General features: G+C 37.0%; 1 protein-coding gene across 3 annotated transcripts; it reads right to left on the bottom strand.

The window, feature by feature from the left end:
• Positions 1-10981: 10981 nt before the first annotated feature.
• LOC129775034 (vitamin K-dependent protein C-like) lies at positions 10982-20755 on the bottom strand. 3 transcript variants are annotated; one of them, XM_055779202.1, is made up of 7 exons: positions 20553-20755; positions 13200-13400; positions 12864-13147; positions 12599-12802; positions 12179-12545; positions 11493-12123; positions 10982-11431 (listed from the first exon to the last, which is right to left on the bottom strand). In XM_055779202.1, the coding sequence occupies exons 1-7, from the start codon at positions 20556-20558 to the stop codon at positions 11247-11249; spliced, it is 1878 nt and encodes a 625-aa protein (XP_055635177.1). In that variant the 5' UTR covers positions 20559-20755; the 3' UTR covers positions 10982-11246. The 3 variants fall into 3 exon arrangements, with proteins under 3 accessions (XP_055635177.1, XP_055635178.1, XP_055635179.1); XM_055779203.1 differs by having other exon boundaries at positions 12599-12799; XM_055779204.1 differs by lacking the exon at positions 12599-12802 and having other exon boundaries at positions 20553-20752.
• Between the last annotated feature and the right edge of the window lie 485 nt (positions 20756-21240).

Genomic DNA, 21240 nt, shown 5'->3' with positions numbered 1-21240 from the left:
TAATAGTGATGCACTGATAACAAAACAGCATCATCAAGGATCGGGTCGAAGAGCCGAGCGTAACAGAACAGTAAACAGCGAATTTAATTACGTGCTTAATACGGTATTAATGAGTTGCGATTTATACCTCATTATTCGAATTAGGCAAGGGACGGAACTTATCGATGTTTATGTAAATAGTACATCAGTATGCGTTCTGAATGATTGGGTGTCCTTATGCCAAATACAGCTTCAATCTTGGACCAGAAATAAGAAATTTTCTAAGAATTCGAACAGCTTCGGTTATGTAGAAGAGGCACTAGGACACGCCTACCGGACAAAATTTCTCGAATGTTAATAGCTAATGATAGTATCCTAGATAAGTATTTCGACACTAGAAACATGCTTCTGAAAATAATATAAGACGGATTTCGCGCCAACTCGTCTATGGGATTGGCATGACCCTCTCAGAACTTAATGAAACTTTCTGGGCGTGAAGACCTTACCTAATTAAGCAATTTGGCGTTCCCGCAATATAGTGATTTCGTTGATACTTATAATCGCACTGAATGTAATCAATCGGTGAATGTAATCGATCGAAGAAGGCGATAGATCGGTGACAGTGGAAGCAGTACAGAGAGCAGATATGGGAAGCGACACCTACGACGAGTCAAGAAAAACATCGCACCGGCAAACTAACTAGGTTTAGCTGCTAATCGACCGCAGAGAAAAAGGAAGCAGTCCAGTAGGCAGCTCGACGGAAGGACGCTGCAGCGAACCAAGCAGGAGAGACGGCATCGAGACGACGTAGAGTCGACATCGAAACGGCAGGTGGTGAGTCATTCAGTAGCCAATAAGGGAAAGCATGTAACGATTAAGAACCACAAAAAAAAACATTTTATAAATAGGAAAAAATTACGCGCATGTGTGACTTAAAAATGGGCCTCTTCAACTCAAAAAAAAAAAGAGAATAAAGGTGACCCACAAGTCACAATACTAAATCACGTAGAGCATCACACCGAGATGCATGCCACCCAAGAAATATTATTATGGGTGATTGTGATAATCCTAGTAGTAGGTGCTATAGCCAAACTGTATAAACTTTATAAAACGTGCGTACGCGCAGAGGCTTTAAAAGCCGCACAAGCGATTGCGGCCACCCCGTAAAATGTAAGGAAAACAAAGGAGAAGCATTTTTTTATATATAAATGAAAACGATATGAAGAATAAACAACCTAGGAAGCGATACAAATTTGTGAATCGCGACCTTCTAAAGCGGCCGATACGATGGTTAAGGCCAAATAATAATAATAACAACAATTGTGACCAGCAGCGCGCGTTACGCGCTTGCACCAAAATATATACCATAATGTAGGATAAACAAATTTTCAAGCGCGCTCGTTTGTTTAATTCAATCGAGGCTCATGGCTAGCGCCCCCTCGCATACAATTGTAACAACGACGTAGCTTATTGATTGACAAATTTAATTCTTAATTTAATTATTCTAATTAGAAAATTGTTTTTTTTCACATTATTAATTTCCTTATCCAATTAATACGGATATTAAATCAATATTAAATAAAAAATAAATCAATATTGAATGAAAAATAGGAATCAGTACAATAACTTTTTATTTTATTAGTACGAGAAATAAATTACCGAAGAAAGTAAAATATCGAATTAAAAATGACAAGGAAATAATGAATTTCGGTACAGTTACCGATGAAAGTAACATATTGAAGACAAAGAAGTCGATAGAAACAATAAGCTTTTAAAATTATTATTATGGGCAATGAGCAAAATATGACGATTTTATTTTTTTGCCAACAAATAGGTTGTATGCAAAGCAGCTTCATCAGCTGTGTAAGGATATTAAATCAAGGTTAAAGAATAACATTTAATATCATGGTAATGGTCCAATGAGAATACATGAATAGAGTTTTTATATTGAAATGCAAGCGAAGAATAAATAAACATTCTTATAAATATATATATATCTAAATGTTTTTCAAGAACATGAGAAATAAGATGCTCGTGAACACATACATAAGAGACAAGATAACATTATCATACACGAAAGGAAATCGTCAACAATGCCATTTCCATGTATGAAATCATTGTATAAACCTCCAAAATGCACTAAAAATAAATAAATCACTTATACTCTTGAAATTTTAAAAATTGGATATGTTTTACTGTTTCTCTCTTTTTCCAATTATATTTCCAATTTCTAATTCCAAAAAACTTCGATTTATTAGAAAATTAGTGGCAGAAGTCTGATCAACTTCATGTCATGAAATTCAAAATAGCACGATTGTCTTTAATATCTCTAACTTTTTCTTGACGAAGCGTAGTAATGACTTTATAAGGACTTGACCTGAGAGTCAAGAGTCCGAAAATTTATGAAGACCCAAAGAAGCGAAAAAAAGAGATATGATGCACGAATGCACATTTATTAAAATGGAAGTCAAACATAAGAGTTTGCTCTTCTAGAAAAGAGAAAGAAATGAAATAATTAAATAAAATGGAAGTCAAACACTCGAGTTTGCTCTTCTAGATAAGAAGATAAGAAGATAAGAAGATAAGAGAATATGAAGATAAAAAAGATAAAAGGGAAAAATGAGCCTAAATAAAAGGTCATGAATATAATGCAGCAGCACAAGAGCTGACTAGCGAAGGAATATAAAATGGGCATATTAAAAGAACGAAAGGCAATTGCTCTAGCGCATTGTACCTATTAGTTCAGAAATTTTATTCCGTACTCACATGTCCACTCTTCTAGACAGAGATGAGACGAGTAACGAAGAAGTTCATACGCGTTGAGTCAATAAAAATTCTAATTTCAAACTAACCTTAAAACAAAAAACCCAGTTGAAAACTATATATCTTTTTTTGAACATTCACTTTTTAAATTTTGAAGAGTATACCACATGTTGTATCAATTGTTAATAATTATTTTATGAATAATGAAACCACAATCAGTAGTGCAATATTCTATAGAAAATCTGTTTTTATAAAAAACGAAACGGAACGAATATAAGGAATAGGGCCCAGTTCAAACATGATAGATTTATATCCTTTTTATATAGGACCATATAGCATAATAAATATAGAAAATACTAATTGCACTATTAAGCATCCTGTAACAGGCAAGCAAACGATAGTACACAAAAATAGGCTAATCAAAACATGAAACTTATATGCACAAAACTAGTAAAAAAAAAAAAATAAATTTTGAATATATTTTTCATTTGTAAACGCAAGCTCAGCGGGTATAATTTCTCTTTATCCTTTTTTTTCCCGAATGGTTACACCATTCTCCTAAAGAGGGGAGGTGTAGCATACTAACTAACCTCAATTCCAATTAAACACAAAACATCCTGACCCTCATTCTTTCTCATCCTCAATTCCGCATTCTTACTTATTTCCCATAACCACTTTTCCGCATACCATATATAACAACATTTACATTCGTCAGCAACTTTTGATTTCCTTACGGAAATCCCCCAAACCAACTAATTTCATAACATCGGCTGAACGCTATTATGGCACGCCAAACTTCCCTGTATACGACCTCCAACAACATTAACATACCGCCCCGCTCGACGCTTGTTGTAGACAACAATAATGATAATAAATAAACATGTAAAATCATATGCGAACTTAGCTCGTAAGTTAGTTGGTAAGAGAAAAATACACTTGTGACAGACATCGACAAGTACACATCTCTTTTTCACCGAAATTACCGAAATGTACCGAAACGTATCATGGTCACCGCGATTTACGATCCTGCATCACTTTTGGTATTTTTTTTTAAATTTTTTTTTACTCGAAAATGGTAAGTCCTCCAAAAAAGTGATCTATGGAAGAGTTTGAGGATAGAATTGAATATTCAGAAAAAAACCCTGAAAAAATATTTTTTTAAATTCTACGATTTCAAAAGCTAAAAGTCGATTTTTTCAAAATGGTCAACTCAGATTTTTTTTTTCTAATCTCGAGTCCACCGCGAGTAATCGGTTTCCCACATTACTAACCATAGATTTAAGAAAATTGTTCATATATATAGTTTTAAAAATATATTTAAGATTTCGGCTCCTTTAAACTTGTCTGTAAAAATAAACGAATTTATAAAAAAAACTCAGATTTTGATGAAATGGTAGATAAATTGTAGATGAATATGTGCCCTACAACTCTTCCATACATCGCAACTTGTGCATATTGTGGTTTTGACATATGTTATGTGAGAAATCCTCAGCTTTTCAGAAAAAAATATAAAAATATATAGCGCCCTTGGTCCCGTCACTATGAAAACAATAAAAAACGAATACAATCAATAATAACGAGAACAGAATTCGAATTTTCTACAGATGTAGTATTTCTTCAAGAAAATTCTGGTAATTGGCTTTAAATTGATATGTCGGTCATCTGAATCGGTGTAGTAGTTCAAAAGTGAAAAGTCACTTTTGGAAAAAAGAGGAAAAAGTTGATTTTTCGGACAACCCTAAAATGGAAATGGTCACCCTACTGAAAAAATAAAAAAATATGGGTCTAATGTTTTGCGATAATAAGCAAACCGACCACTTTTCACGCAAATCTGAGAACCACTATATCGGTTTCGCATGGAATGGCTGTATATATATATTGTGTAACGTGAAGTAGTTTCATTCATGTTTATGGTTTTGGAGTCTGTTGTTATTTTAAGTTTTTTTTATGTATGTGTTTCTGATACAAATTTAATAAAAAGATAAAATGCATTTGAATGATAAACTATGATACAAATTTAATAAATTTGGGACCGGTCCGATTTTTTTTATCCCATTTATTTATTTAAGGCTCATTAGCATTTTAGCTGTAACAGAGCCGAATTTTAATCGGGTACATGTCACATGGTTATCATATCTATAATTAGCACATCACACAGTTGCCATTCGCCGTATTCCTTCTATACCATTACATATGGTACATTCACACAGTAGCCATTTAGGCGTAAGGGTATTATTTCTGTTCTTCCATTATCCAGTTGGACCACCGGACAGCGGAGACAGTTGTTTGATCATTGTTGAGTTATTTATAGAACAGTAGCCCGATGTGTCTGGCAGAGCAGAGCAGTTGTATGGATGAATCGATCTTATTTCGACCGTGGGTCGATCTCCATCGCTGATGATTGTTGCGTGGACGTAGCTATTCTGTAACAACACAAAGATGGTCAATGAGGGCCCTGAGTTTTGAACTCACGATCGATCGCTTACTAAGCGAACGAACCGGTCCGATTGAACTTATATGAATTTGTATTAGAATAATTGATTCCTCATACGGCTTTTCGCTTTGCGGCCAAGTTTCGTGGAACCAATCTAGACCGTAAAGCGAGGTACGGGTGTATGTTCCAATTCAGAGAGCAACGACAGCTCTCAAACGATAGCCATCTGCCAAAAATCTCTTGATCGGTCAGTTAGGTATCGAATAGTTGTTGTAGATTTAGGTATCTATCAAGAGTCACTGTAAGTCACTGTAGATATGATAATAATAAATGGATTGTATAGATACCTAACGGATGAATAGAATGGCTCTGCAGTTGTTTGAAAATTACTAGACGTGATCGGCAGCAAATATAAAGTGAGGGAAAATAAATAGCATTATTTTGTTTCTGCGTAGTCATCAGAATTCAACAAAGAAAAGTGTAACATTGTTTAGCAACATGAGTCAAGCCGTGATCTCCAGGATTTGCAAGGATTTTTGGCAGATGGCTATTGTTTGAGAGCTGTCCTTGCTCTTTGAATTGAAACATATTGTATTTGACTACAAAAATAAGCTGAAAACTGTACTTTAGCATCCAAGGGTCACCATAAATCCATTTCCACCTGTTATTGATTTTTCCTATACTGCCGTTCTACACATAGTTGTCCCATGTTACTTTTTGACGATTTTCACTTTTCTTCATAAAACGTTGTTTTTATGCATAATCTTACAGAAAAAAACACAAAAAATATATAGTTTGTTCCCAGCTTTTAAAAGAACAACAACAATTGTCCCGTGCTGATATTCTATTCATAACTGTCCCACCATGTATTTTTTGAAGATTCATATCGAATAAATCGGTTCAAGTACAAGAACTTCATGTCACACCTTCAGCAAGGCTAATGCACACATTTCTGGTTTGGAAGAACGAACTTATTCTCAAACAAATAAGAAAAAGTTTACCAGAACACGTGTACACCTAGTTAGCGAATGCCTAATAACAATGAGATTTATATTCTACGAAGGTGTCGCAGATCACTCATTTCTTCATAAAACGATGTTTCTATGCATGATCTTTCGGAAAACACAAGAAAATTATTGTTTGTTCCCAGCATACCAAAAAAAAAACATCAAGTTCGATTGTCCCATGTTGATATTCTAGGCATAACAGTCCCACCATGAATTTTTAAACCCGTAATCAAGCATGATTGATTCAGTGAGGGGAATCACATTTCATTAAACAATAGTATAGTGCTTATAAAAACCCGGTGTATTGCTAAATTGAAATGCTTAAAGCTTTTGGTAGACAAATATGCGAGAAAACTTTGATTGCCTTTTTCTCAGTTGCTTATTTTGGAACATGGGACAACTATGCGGCAGTATAGCTGTACAAAAAAAAATAGAAAATTTTCGAGAAAAAATCTTGAAAAAGTTTTGTTAGGAAAACTTTTTTGTCTTAAATATGCACAAGTTGTGACATATGGAAGAGTTGTAGGGCACATATTTATCTACAGTTTATCTATCGTTTATTTAAAATCTGAAATGACCATTTTGAGAAAATCGACTTTTAGTTTTTGAAATCAATATTTTTCAGTGTAGAATCTTAAAAAATATTCTTTTTCTGTTTTTTTTCTGAAAATTCAATTATTTTCCTAAGACTTTTACATAGATCACCTTTTTTTGTAGGACTTACAATTTTCGAGCAAACAAAATTGGTAAAAAAAACTGATCAAAACTGTTTAGCCCTTTCCATATGTTAGTCTAGATAAATTTTCAGAAAACTAAGTATCCCAAATTGCTTAATTAGGTAAGGTCTTCACGCCCAGAAAGTTTTATTGAGTTCTGAGAGGGTCATACCAACATCTGGTCGAGTTGAAGCGAAATCCGTCATAACAGCCATTCCATGCCAGACCGATATAGCGGTTCTCAAATTTTCGTGAAAATAGATGGTTTTGTTGTATCTCATCACAAAGTATTAGACCCATATTTTTGAACTTTTCAGTAGGGTGCCCATTTCCAAAAAAAAAAATGGTTCAAAAAATCAATTTTTTCCAATTTTTCCAATTGAATTTATTATAAAAATTTCTCCTTTTCCATGTGGCATTTATATCAACGATTTGTGGAATTTTGTTGTTTTAAACTCAATTTATATTCCTAAAGCAATAAAATGACCAAACATACGAAAATAACAAAGAATTGGCTTGTCTCAAACTTGTCTGCAACCATTGATGGCTTGTAAACTTGTAATGGACCTTTCCACTTGTTTTTTTTTCAATTAACATGAAATAATTGTCAACAACCTCTTTTGTGATATTTGCAAGCATTTATCCCTTCCCTATTTTCCCCCCAAACTGATGTTTGTTTATGTTGTAGCTTCATGTTTTAAATTACCGTAATACCGTGTTTAAATGATAATTATATATTTGAATTTAAGTTATTTGTTGTTCAATGCAATAAAATAATTCAAGGTTATTTACAGAGATTGCATCTTGATTCTTCATGTTTGTTGCATAGTTTCATTTATTTTTCATTATCCTTTTGTACCAAATTCGCTTTCTTAATTCGAGAATTTGAAACTTTTATGTTCTTTTCCAGTTCTTCAAGTTTTTTCTTTCTGCTTCATCCGTTCTTCCTGCTTCTTCAACTCAGCTTATGTTTGGATTTCTTTTCTTTCCGTTTTAATTCAGTTTTACTTTTCCTTTCCTCAAGTTTCTGAAGCTTCGTCATTTCAATGAACTTCTTCGCAGGTTCTACTTCTTTATACAATATATTCCAGGACTCGCTTGTGGCCACTGCAGGAGTAACTTGAAGCTTACTTTCACCGTGAGTTGATGAGTTACCCGCACGCACGGCAACATAGGAAGGGTTCAACGTTTCTTCTTTCATCCACTTGCACAATGCCCCCATTTTTCAGTTTCCCTCATATCTATTTGCTGGGCTGTAGTTGAAAAACATGCGTAGGGGAAAAAGGGGGAATTTGGACTACCTAAGCAAATCGCCTAATATTACCAAACCAATACGGCCTAAATAAAAAATGTCATATTGTATACTGAGCTACACTTGTTTTCTTGCAATCAAGAATGTTTAATCATTATATCACGCTTCAAATTACCAAATATATCATAAAATAAAAGAGATGATTTTTGGACATTAAAATTTGTTGCGGGGTGATTTGGACCGTCTGTGGGGTGACTTGGTCCAGTGTGTGTTTCATAGAAAAAAACATACTTATGTATATGTAAAGTGTTTTGGGACAATACTAAATTCAGTAACAGTGTTCTGGGATCGATACCAGGTGTCTTGGCCAGATTCCAGACCAGAAAAATTGGATTGACACCATCTCGAATTCTGCATGGATCTTTTCACTGTTGTTCGAGGATTTTCAAACACTTTCGAAACTTGGTCAAAAAATCTACTCTTGATGACCTGCGTTGCTCTTTCAAGCTCCTCCTTCTTCCAACGTTGTCTGCTTATCCTCTTTTTGTAATTCAGCGGCATCTAGAATCAATTAGACCAAAGAAAAGTCTCAATGGAGAACCAATTCACCCCATAGAAACGTGTCCATGTCACAACATGCCAAAATTAAAATGCAATTAATTTTATTTACTGTTATCAAACTTACAGGTTGGCTGCATCAAATTATTCCTCTTCTGTAGGCGAACAGAACTTTACTGCACAATAAACGAAAAATCAGCGGAAAAAACCTTAAAACCTCGATCGGAAAACTCACATTTTTTGGCAATCAATGTGCTTGCTTTGTTCATGCTACCGTTTCCTTCCACCTGTCGAATTTTACCAAAGTTTTTTTTTACGTTAGGTACATACGCTTCAACAATAAAAGGAGATGACATTAGAAAAATTTCAAGTTGAGCCGTACTTTTCGACATAAAGGGGTGGTCCAAATCACCCCGTATGTCCAACTCACCCCGTGTTACCCTACTGTTTATACAAGATTTCACAATATTTCGGTGCGTTATATGAATCTACGCTTTGCATTCATAATAGGCATGAAAACTCACATTATATGGGGTCTTTCAGATTGAACGCTCACGCAACAAATTTTAATAACTTCTACAAAAGTGAACCGATTTTTATTTTTAAAAACGAAAATAAAGCTTATTTTGGGACATTTTCGATGTGATCACCCCTTTTTTAGATAACGCGTTTTAAACGGTGACTAAAATTCTTCATGCACAACTCTAACATTACATTTCGATGCTGTTGAAAATCCGAGTTATTTCTTCTTTAAGTTCCTCCAAATTTTGTGGCTTATTAACATAGCAACGGTCCTTCACGTACCCTCAGAGGAAGTAATCGACGACGAGAAATTTTAAAATTCATCGGTTGCTCGAGTAATACGATTTCACTAAAAATACCAGGTGTATGACACGATTATCGCTATCTCACTCTACCTACCGTTACCGCCTATCTCACTATCCCTCTGCTGTAAAAGTTCATCATCGTCATCACGATATGTCAGATGGTGGTACATTGGTAATTCGCGATAACGTCGACGTCTGGTGGCCTTCAAGAATGAGTCATAATTTGGGTCCCAAAATCGTTAGTGTAATCTCTACCAGATTAGAAGACACGAAGCCGGTTTTCAAATTTTAGAGTTTGAATGAAAATTTTCACATTATGTTATTTAATTATTAGAAACACGTATTTCTGACTTTCATTCAACCATATGGTCATACAATTCCAACATTGTTGCTGATTTTTTTCTTTATAATATAAAGTTGTCTTCATAAACATTTTTCGTATGAGACTTTTTCCCCACCTGCAAACAAAAATGTTTTTAATTTAAACAGAATACTAATTTGATATGGGAAAGCTAACTTTCATTCATAATTTTAATTTTGAAAACGTTCACTCCGACTGAAAATCAGCTGTTCTTTGACGCTCCCCTAAACTAGTAAACGAAGCTCACTGCCGTCAACGCGGATCGCTGTTTTGAAGAAAACAAATACTTCTGACGTGTGAGATGTTGGCATCAAAAACATGGCGGGTGCCATACGGCTGAAAAATACACGTTCTTGTAAATTGTACATCTTGACACTAAAATCCATCCGATCAGACTGAACGAGTAGCCGAATGTTATCGTCCCGAAGTGGGGAATGCAGTGTTACCATCGATGGAGCGAAAAAAAATTATAAGGAGCTATTCGATTTTTTTTGCGTGAGCGTTTAATCTGAAAGACCCTGTATTATTACCAATTTCAATTGTCCGAAATATGAATCGTGAGAAAAAAGTTCGATTCAAATTTCAGACACTTTATTTTGGTATTTTTTGAAGGAGAATTACTATACACTTGATTATATTTTATAGTCAAATGCAATACTTACAAATAATAACAGTAAACTTATAACGGCGATGAGAACTGAAGAAACACGAGAGAAATTTAAATATTGATGAACGGTTTAATTATCGTACACACGCTAAGCGAACGTCAACCACAAACGATTATGAGTAGTGTTGTTAGATTTTTACCTACTACGTTATAATTCAAATGTAATCCTCATATGATGAGAGTAAACCAAGAGTTTACTTTAAAGAATCAATTGTGATATTGATTTAGAAAAAAGTTATATCACCAGTGGATAAAGTATTTCATGATATTACTACAAAGTGTCCGAAATATGATTCAGGACGGTTCAACAAAACGGTTATTTGGCTCAAATTGGACAATCCGAAGCATCTTAAATAAAATTTTGAATTTCACGTTAAGATAGTGGATTTCTTTTTCTCAACGTAATATTCGAGTAGCGAGTATGATTGCAATCTATTCAATCGTACAGTGTTATATAGTTTGAATTCATTTCAATTCAAATAATTTACATTTTTGTTTTTACCTCATTTTGACAAACATACAGCAGGAGTTTATAATCAATGGCACATTATAATGGAAATCAAATATTCTGATCTTGTTTTATATCAATGTTTATATTTTTGGCTACATTGATTGTGTTGTTCGGTTCCATAACGACTATCAACGGGTATAAATTTATTTGAATATATAAGTCAAACAAACATTACATGTAACTTTTTATCCAACGCAAGAATTTGGCAACATCGGTAAACACCGCATAGTGATGTGGATCACAGCTCACTTTGTTCTGCAGCGCAGCGCTAACCGAAACAATTCCCCGAAGGAACCATCGGTTGCCCTGTTTGAAAACCATACCCCCACCACTATCGCCGTTGCAAACAGATGTACCTACGAAAAGTAAACAATATTACATGCTATAGTCAATGGGAAACCATTTAACATAACTCACCATTTCTAAATCCTGCACAGAACGATGTATTCGAGGTGACCTTACTGAAGAAATCCCGATTTGACCAAATGCATGTTTCGTGAGCTACAACAGGCATCTGTGCGAAGGACAGTTCTTCACTGACCAGTCCCCGTTCGGTGTATCCCCAGCCCGGCACAAACCCTACCTTGTTGATCAAGAGCTTGTAATCCTCGTCGAAGCTCCACAGACAAACCGGTCTAACGAGGGCATCGAATTTAACATCACCTTTCAGCTTGAGCAACGCAATGTCGGCGAAAAACCGCTCGTGGTTATAGTCTGGATTTATTAGAATTTGATCAACCTTGGCATCCTGCTCTGGTCCGTTCCACTGTTTCAGATTAGTTTTGCCGAAGTACAGCAGTAAACTGCCGGACTCAACTGGACGTCGGCTCTTTTCCCTAGCCACGCAGTGAGCTGCCGTGAGTGATAATCTCTCCGAGATTAGTGTTGTACCACAGAGGTACTTCAGTTCGGTTACAGACGAACGGTACAGGGCTCCGTGCCAGGGAAATTGCGCATGTTGGGCGGACGAACCATGAGTTATCAACGGGTTTGTTTTCGGTACTATCGTGCCGCAGATATCCTCGTCGTACGCGTTGATGTAGTGGGTCTGAAAGGGATATGTGCTGATTATATTATTTTTAAGGAGCAATGAGTGCGCTTACGGATGTTTCGACATTCTTGATAAAGGCATAGTCGCCCTGGAAGAAGGTCGGTTTCTCCGTTGTCGTTTTCGAACGCTGCTGATGATGATCCCCTCGAAAGTACACGGTGGCTTCGGTTGTTGTTTTGCGGCCCCCATCATAGTATCGGTCATCCGCGGGAGTGGGAGTTCTGCTATTGGCATACTCATTACTTTCATAACCTGGTACCGGTTGACGAACTGGCCTCGATGTGGAAGTTTCACGCGAGGAGCTGCTCGTAGGCTTTCTCCAGATTGTTGGATCCTGGATTGGGTCATAAGATTCGTTGCTCGTCAGAGGTGGCCGTCTGCGATTTTGGGACGGCTCACTGGACACCGTTTCTGACATTCTGTAGAGAAGCGTTCTTGTTAGAGCATATCAAACGGGTGACAAGTAAAGTACCTTCGGTTCACATTTAAGTGATCAGTCTGGGATTCCGAATTATTTACAATCAAATTGGGTTTCACATTGGAAGAAACAGAATTATCATAGGATTTGCCAGTAGAGGAAGCGTAGACAGGAGTGTTAGTATCAAATGTATCTAAATGAACAACAGGATTTATAGGTTGCACCGATGGAATATTTACACCTGGTTTGTTAGCACTTCTGAAAAGTTCTAAATACTATAAATAAATAGTTTCATCCTTTAGCCTATTGTAAACCTTACGTTTTGCGATGGTTCTCATTCTTTATGGGTTCCTGAGGATAAATCACGGGTCGGTCATACGATCCCTCCGTGTTTGGTTTGATTGTGTTCGGTCTAACGGTGGGTACATCCACGCAAACATTCTGTCCGTTGAAACGAACCTGTCGGAGCAACGGTGTCCGACTGTAGTCCGAGTGTTTTACGTAGAATTTCAGAATCAATGTTTCCCCTGCTTTCAACTGGTACGATTTGTCTTCAATGTGGAAGTGTAAATTGTCTTTGGTGGTAACATCCTTGAAGTATGCCTGGAACAAGAGTCGATTAATATAATATTGGAGAGGAAAATCGGAGACCTACCCCAAAAACGTAAATCTGCCCATCGAAGATTACGTCGATGAAAATGCCATGCAGCGGGACGTTGGTTTTTAGCCGCAGGGTGCCATACCAGGTGTCCGAAGTGTCTTCCTTTTCGTCGTAAAGAAACACTGACGGACAGGGAGATGTTTTCTGTTGACCGTAGCATGCAGCCACAATCATCAGAGTGGCGATGATCAGCGTCTGGAAGATAATTTTCTTCAATGGGAATGTCGTATGCTTATGATATTTCGATAGTCATTGCGGTATCATGTGATTCTATTTGTTTGTAACGTCAATAATAATTAGCCAACGGAAGCAAGAGTGTCGATGACAATTCGAAACCGGTTACAATCGCATTTGAACTGGCGAATGACACGTTTCTATAAAAGCATCGATCATCATAGTAACAAGATATAAGTAAGCTATTTTGGCAGATTATCGCTAATCGTTTGATACAATGGAAAAATGTAAGAATCATCAGTCAACATAAATTGGATACTTCAACATGGCATTCTCGCCATTGTTTGTTTTTCAAGTCTATTATGCGGTGGTGATAAAAAATATGAAAATTGGTGCTTTATTTTCAAAATACATGAAACATGTTACTGGGAGTATTGTTCATTGCTAGCTATTACGTTTTTTCATCTTCCCGGTAGCATTTAGATTTAAGAAACTTCAAAAAAACGTTTTTATATCTTAAGAATCGAAATCTGTATTAAATCATAACTATTAATTTTTTTAAACATTCTTTCTTCTGGTACACTTTCTAAGGATGAACCAAGATAATCACATTATAATATACATATTTCATTAAAAAAACAGGAACCAAATAATTTATCATTTTTTCGAAGAAGTTCTCTCACTTTACTGTTGATACCGCTCATCAAGATTCGCCAATTCTTTATCTGACCGACTGACGCTGGTGATTGCTCCCTTCATCTTCAGCTTCCACTTCATTATCGTCCAATACTTCCCTATTCGACGGAACTGAAGACAAATAGCTTTTCGAGATGAGCTAACCAGTGGTTATACCGTTACAGCACGTCCTTGCTGTAATGACAGCTGCCTAGATCTGGCCAAAATGTAACTGGATCATCATGGAACCTAATGAAAGGTATAATCGGTTGTTGAGACACTCCCGTTAGCGCTTTCGAATTCATGGTCTTATCCGGATTTTATTGAAATCGGCTTTCGCATAAATTACAACCTCGATGGAGACACATCTGTCGTGTTTTGTCAGCACTTGGTCGTACAGCTTACGAGCCCGAGTTTTGACCACGGTTTGATATTTGAGGCTTCAGTTGGGTTGTCCATTCGCTCGGTAACGCTTTCAGGTGACGGATTCGCCGCTCATTACAGCGGTCAGCATTCAGTTTTTTCGTCAAACCATAGTTCGAGATTTTGGGATTAGCCATTATTTTCCGAATGGCTTTCAACCGCAGTTGACGATCAAGGATTTTACTCCGACGCTTGACTTTTCAGTGACTTGCGCCCTCAGTACTCTTAGAGTAACAGCCATCTTTGAAACACCATGATTCAAAAACCAAAAAACACCTCTCTGATACTTGGGTACGTTGTGTAGAAAACTTCAGTTTCAAGAAAAAATGTGAAAAAATATTTTATAATCTTTAATGATGTAAACTATAAGAAAGATCAAATACAATAAAAAATTACGAAAACAAAATCTGATTTTAACGCATGTATAACTAGCTCATTGGCTTCAATTTAATATGCCGATCATCTAAATTGCTCCAGTAGATCAAAAGTCATGAATTTTTGAAAAAAAAACATTTTTGGAAAAAGAAAAAAGGTAAAGTACATTTTTCGGAAAATGCGGTTCTAATATTTTGCAATAAGGAACCCATAATAAAAATTTTGAAAATCTGAAATCATGAAAATCTGTGAACCACCTCATCGGTTCGGCATGGAACGGCTGATAATCTAGCTCCCAAGTTCAAAATAATGGACACAGTGGTTCACACCAGTGTTGCCACATTTAAATCTGTACCAGAGGGGTTAAAAATCCTTCTCATCTGTACTTTTTTTTTCCAAAAATCTTTACTATCGAAAATATTCGTTGTAGAAAAAGATCTATTTTATTAGCATGAAAAAATACTCATTTATTTACTACAAATACTACATTTACATTTGCAAGTCATTCTTGTGTTTGATGATGCTTATACAACGGTTTTCTAAATCTAGACTGCATACTATCATTTATAAAAAATTTCGAGCACGATGTTTGATCAAATCATTCGATCTCAAAATAGCGTTCATCGTATCGTTGCTGGGTCGATTTCGAAGCTTATTTTTGTTCTGATAATATTCAGAAAAAAAAATCACTCGACAGTTACCGAGGAGTGAGACATAGTGAAAACGTTACAAACATGCATCGTAGCGCCGAAAATGCGAGCGAGCCGTCAATTCTTCTTAGGCAATTTTGTCCACCAATCCTGCACATGCTCGTCTTCTGAAACTGTGATTTCCTAACGGATTAATTTTACCTTTTGGGTACGGAATTAATTCTCCAGATCTTGTATATTCCCATTCCCATCACCTCGAATTCTGTAGTTCTTTTTGGGCTTTTGGATATTTAGGAATATATATATATGTCCCTAAAAAATGCTCAAGGAAGTCAGGGATTTTCGCACATGCATAACTAGCACACAAAACCAGTGAATGACATGTACATTTGACGACTACTACACCCAAACTAGCGTTGGCAGAAAACATGCCATCTTTGGCAGAAAAGATGCCATTTCTTGGTCATGAGAGTCAAATGCGCAAATAATGAGCTATTTTGAAGCTTAAAAATGGTTTGTATGTATGCGTGCAGACATCTCTTTCTGTTTTCTTTTCTCTTTTCATTTGGGATTGTGCAAAAAAAAGGCCATACGACGTCAATGGGGATCAAACCAAGGCCGGCTGGAATGCGAAGTTACTTTACACGACCACGCTATCAATATAGCTGCCAGCGCTATTATAAAGGAGCGTGATAATATTACACCTCATCATAAAATGAAGTTGGAAGGTGTTTTCTAAGCCGATAAAGAAGAACATGAACGAGAATATATCTTTCTCTGTCTGGGTCGTGTATTTGGCAAACTATACGAAAAGCTTTCATTTAAATGTGTCTCCTGTTTCGCTCTCTCATATTGGCTCTAGCATATATATTATACAAATGATTGGGGAGTATTGGGGAGTAGAACATTTTATGTTATCTTTCAGCTCATATAATGGAATAAATCGGGATGCCAGAAAATGTGCTAAAAATTAACTTTGGGTGTAGATCTGGGCAATCGATTTTTATCAAGCGCATTACGGAATTCGTATCCCCCATCATCACGGTCCCACTGTTCGATGCGAATCGTTTTAGACGATTCTTGTAAGAAATTCCGTCCTAATGAAACTGATCAATTATTACATTGTAAATACTTTTATGAGCCGCTAAAAAAATTGCCTTTTCAGATAAATCTGTACGTGTGGCAACACTGGTTCACATCCAACAGGGGAGAAGCTCCCAAGTTGACACTGATGAATTTTGGAGGTGACTATGCACAATATTTTTTTTCCTACTGCATTGTGCAATTTCCGAGCAGAACTGATTACAAATAACAAAATGCTGTTAAAAGCTTCGATCACTAGGAGTGCCGCTATCAATAATCCCCTTTATTCCGCGCGGCGAATGAGGTGAGATGGCTCAAGTCACTGCATTCCTGCATGCGAATGGCGTGACTATAGTTTGTCGCTAGGTGAGATTTGAAGTCGTGTCCTCATATGTTATCGACTCGGGTATCAAAAAGAAGTTGAAAAGTAATGTAGCTTCCACAATGAAGCGAGGAACTTTACTATCTCTCGTCACTCGCGGCGTAGAATAAGGGGGAATATGAAGAAATATAATGTGTAAAACATTGGAAAATTACATACAGTAAATTTCATGATTGTGTTCAGTACTTCTCCATAGATTCGAGCAAATCCTTGGGTTGGTGCTTATCGAATCGTGTTGGCAAAAATCAGAAGCTCCACAACACCTATCGAATTATGTCCGGGAAAGCTCGAGCTCGAGGTCATCGTGGAAGCACTCTTTCTGCAACACGATCCACCGAAGGTGGAATAAGCTGAACGATAACGAGTCACCAACGATTAACTCATCGCGAGTGCGAAGGTATTTGAGGTAAAGAGAGCACCGACGGAATTCCCAACGTGACCTTAAAATCGGCAACCCTCGCTATTTCTCATATGTTTAGGATAGTGCTGCAGAAATGCCCGAACGACGGTTACTATCCTTCTTGGATGGCACTAACGTTCCCAGTGGAACTTTTACTGTCTAGACATATTTATTACTTGCGTCATTTTAGTTAGTAGTACTAAGTTGAGATTTCTATGCCGAATAACACGCCCTGAGTGTATTCTAGAGTGGCAAGTTCTAGAATACGCCTGACCACAGTGCACGTCGGAAGAAATTTCTTTGACGAAAAATCTCCCGGTCAGAACGGGTATCGAACCCGAACCCCCGGCATGATAATGTGTGACGCTAACCACTCGACCATGGGAGCACTGGGTCACTATCCTATGAAGTGGAACATCCAAAAGTTGGAGCTGCTTCCGAAATCAGGTAAGCCACATAAGGATCCAACATCGTATAGTTCTATATGTTTGCTGGATAGACTAAGTAAGTTCTTTTTTTTTTATAAATTCGTTTATTTTTACAGGCTCAGTTATAAGTAAGTTCTTGAAGAGAATCATTCTCAACAGTTCCAACTTGTGCAATTTGGTTGGTTCAGGTCTATCACGGAGAGCAACTACGAATTGTACAGTCACCCAAGGTCAAGCTCAAGCTCAAGAATCATTCTCAACAGTTCCAAAGAGGGAAGTCGAATGCGGACGCATCGAGAAAGCTCAGGTGACGTCGATTTTGATCGATGTGAAGAACGCCTTCAATAATGCCAGCTGGGAGGCCTTCATCGTGTCCCTATGCAGAAAAACGGCTCCTGTCTACTTGTACAAGATTTTAAGGACTTATTTCCAGAATCGGATCATGTTATACAATACAGACGGGGGACAGAAACTGAAGGATATTTCGGCAGGAGTTCCACAAAGTTCTATACTCTGTCCAACCCTTCGGAACACCTTATGACGGCGTACGGTGAACAACCAACGATAGTTAAAACTCGAAAAGGTACATGAGCACAGCCTGCCTTCGAAGTAGTAGCAAAAACAAAGAATCGTATGGAGTCGTTTTAAGTGCCAATGGGTAAAGGCCATGCTTTTAGATCTTACTGTCTTCTCACAACAAAATACATACACACACACAGTTTCATAGAAATAACTCAATTCGGTCAATAGACTGTTTCAAACTGTTTTTATTTATAAGGGTGCGGGTGTTTTTGGTTCTTATACTTTTCAGGCAATAATTTATATAGGGGAAGTGGGGGCATAGTGGTCACCCTAAGGAATATGTCCATTTCCAGCGTCCACATACCGCTACAATTCCCGTTTTTCTAAGACTATTATAGTTCAACTCATTGTTCTTCAAGATAGCAAACGGTTTTTACTATAAAAATTCAAAATAGTACACTTTTCATCATTAGAAGAAAAGGTGAAAATTCGAACTTTTTTTTTTTGCTTGGAGGTAAAGTGGTCACTCGTACATATCAAGATAAATGGAATAGATTTATGCGTTTTTTTCGTCCAAATTTGTTCAAATCATATTCGATTTAGTAGGTAAAGGTATCAAACAAGCTTGGTCTATTCACCTAGAGCACCAATTCAAATTTTCTCATGCATACAAAAACGTTGTAAGAAACACATAACGTTCCGCATAATGAGGCATGGTTTAATTGGAGTGGCATATTTTTCCAGGGTCTAATCCACAAATGGAACCTTTTCAAGAGCAGAATGTGATGAGGTATATGAGTATTAGTAAAAGAACATTGTAAGTCGTTATGCACCTATGACCACTTTGCCCCCAAACATCAAAGTAATTTCTATGCTAAATCATCGCTGAGATTCAACAAAATATCTGTTCACCTCTCCTAGAATATGTGAACAGTCGTTCAAACTGATGATTTGTCCAATATATCAGATTGAATAAACTAAATTTCACGAGAAATTCCTTAGATACCATGCGCACAGAACTACGGCCGAATGGCTATCGAGAAAGAAATTTCTGTTTTTATTTATATTTCGACGTGCAACAGCTCTACTGAAGTACAGGGTGACTCAGGGTGCCTATCAATACGGTGTCAGTAGTCAATAGTTATACTACCAAACAAGCAGGTGACCACTTCGCCTCCACTAACCCTATATGGGTAGTTCATTTTAATGTTGTGGAAGTATACAACATACGAATGATTACCAGTTTGCCGCTTGTCCAAAAAACGATTGTCTAGTATTGAATGTCATTCGGCTACCATATACCGCATTGAAAATTCTCCGTGATCTTCATGTACACGACAAGTGATTCCATCGGTCAAATCCAAGATTTTGAGTAATGCGGCATATATTCTAGTTACTCTGAAGTTGCTAGGCATTGTGAATGAAGTTTTGAAAGCTCTATGTATTCGAATGACTTTTTGAATATCCACTCTGTTACATTCTGTAATGTCAGTAAAACTATCACTTTCTTATTTTATCACTCACTTTAGCTTGCTCATTTAAATTAACATATTCCCCCATGGATCTTGGCGAACGGGCTCGCGACCGTTGATTCGGTCCTGTTTATATTAGAAGCAATTGCGATATTTTTAACTGCAGTAATTCTTCAGTTTTCTTCAGAAAATGTTTATCATTCTACGAAGAATTTAATAAGTTCCCAAAATGTTGACATTTTTAAACGAAGTGTTAGCTACCTACGTAAGTAACTTATTTTTTTAACATTTAATTAACATTCAATTGGCGACTCATACACAATTCGTAAAGCATGTAGTCAGATTGAATGTTTAATTCAAAAAGAAAGCAAACAAAAAGATTCTTTTTGTGTTCACATTATTTGAAGCTTTTATAACAATGATGAAACTGGATCCAATCTGCACCCTGTTTTGTCGCCAGTTTGCAGCTTGTTACATTGCAATTACAGATAGGCGAAGCTTGTGTCGACAAGTGCTTCGCTAGAATGTGAAACCTGCTTGTAATCCAATCCGACGCTTTAAAAACACGTTAATTTGCATTTTCCCTGACGTGTGATGCATCGTGATGTCCGCTTACTCCTTAATTATTTCAATACTTTTTAACTTGCAATATACCGCTTATCACATCACGATTTTAGCGCAAACAAGCTGAAATTGATTACCACTAATTCTAATCAATTGCTACTTCATCGACTAATCACTAAAATTGGCACCATTAATCAACCTTCATAACTGTTTCAGTTTCGAGCGTCTCCCGGAGTAAGCCGTTGAATGCCGGAATCTTGCACGGTCCCCGAAACGATTAATCTGCGTCTCAATTGACCACTCGAAGCGCCCGTACACTTCCCCGACACACTTGAGCGCGATCTCCGGCAAAATGAGATCCGACCGGGATGGAAATAAAATTGCAACTAATGTCGCTACCGGGTCGCTACTTATCTGGTGTTGGTGCAGGTAACTAAGCTCACACTCTATCGCCCTCGAGGCGCATGTCGTGAGGGGTGGAATATCGATAAACAACCTATTGCAGACAGGCATCGTTAGATCGAAAATACCTGAGAACGACAACAGGCAGGTGCCTCGGGTCAAGTTTCGATTTCATTTGGGGCAAGACAGGTTGGTTGTGGTAACTTGCAGTCAGTAGCGGTATCGTTGCAAGCAGTGATTCAATTACTGCCGACGATAATAGTTTAACATCGTCAATACACCTCGGCGTGGTTGTGGTGAACGTGTAATGCATACATGCAAGTTCAATACGCACGCGAAGTGAAAGATGATTCAAGATCTTAGACTCATAGGAAAAATTCTCAACCACGCGGTTAGAAACACGGAATTACGCTTAAACACTTGGTTGATGACTATCGACTAGCACACAGCATAAAGCAAGGCCATGAACGCCTACGCGCTCCAAG

This window comes from Toxorhynchites rutilus, chromosome 3 (assembly GCF_029784135.1).
Source record: "Toxorhynchites rutilus septentrionalis strain SRP chromosome 3, ASM2978413v1, whole genome shotgun sequence".
NCBI classification, from domain to species: domain Eukaryota; kingdom Metazoa; phylum Arthropoda; class Insecta; order Diptera; family Culicidae; genus Toxorhynchites; species Toxorhynchites rutilus.
This window is presented reverse-complemented; position numbering and strand designations above follow the sequence as displayed.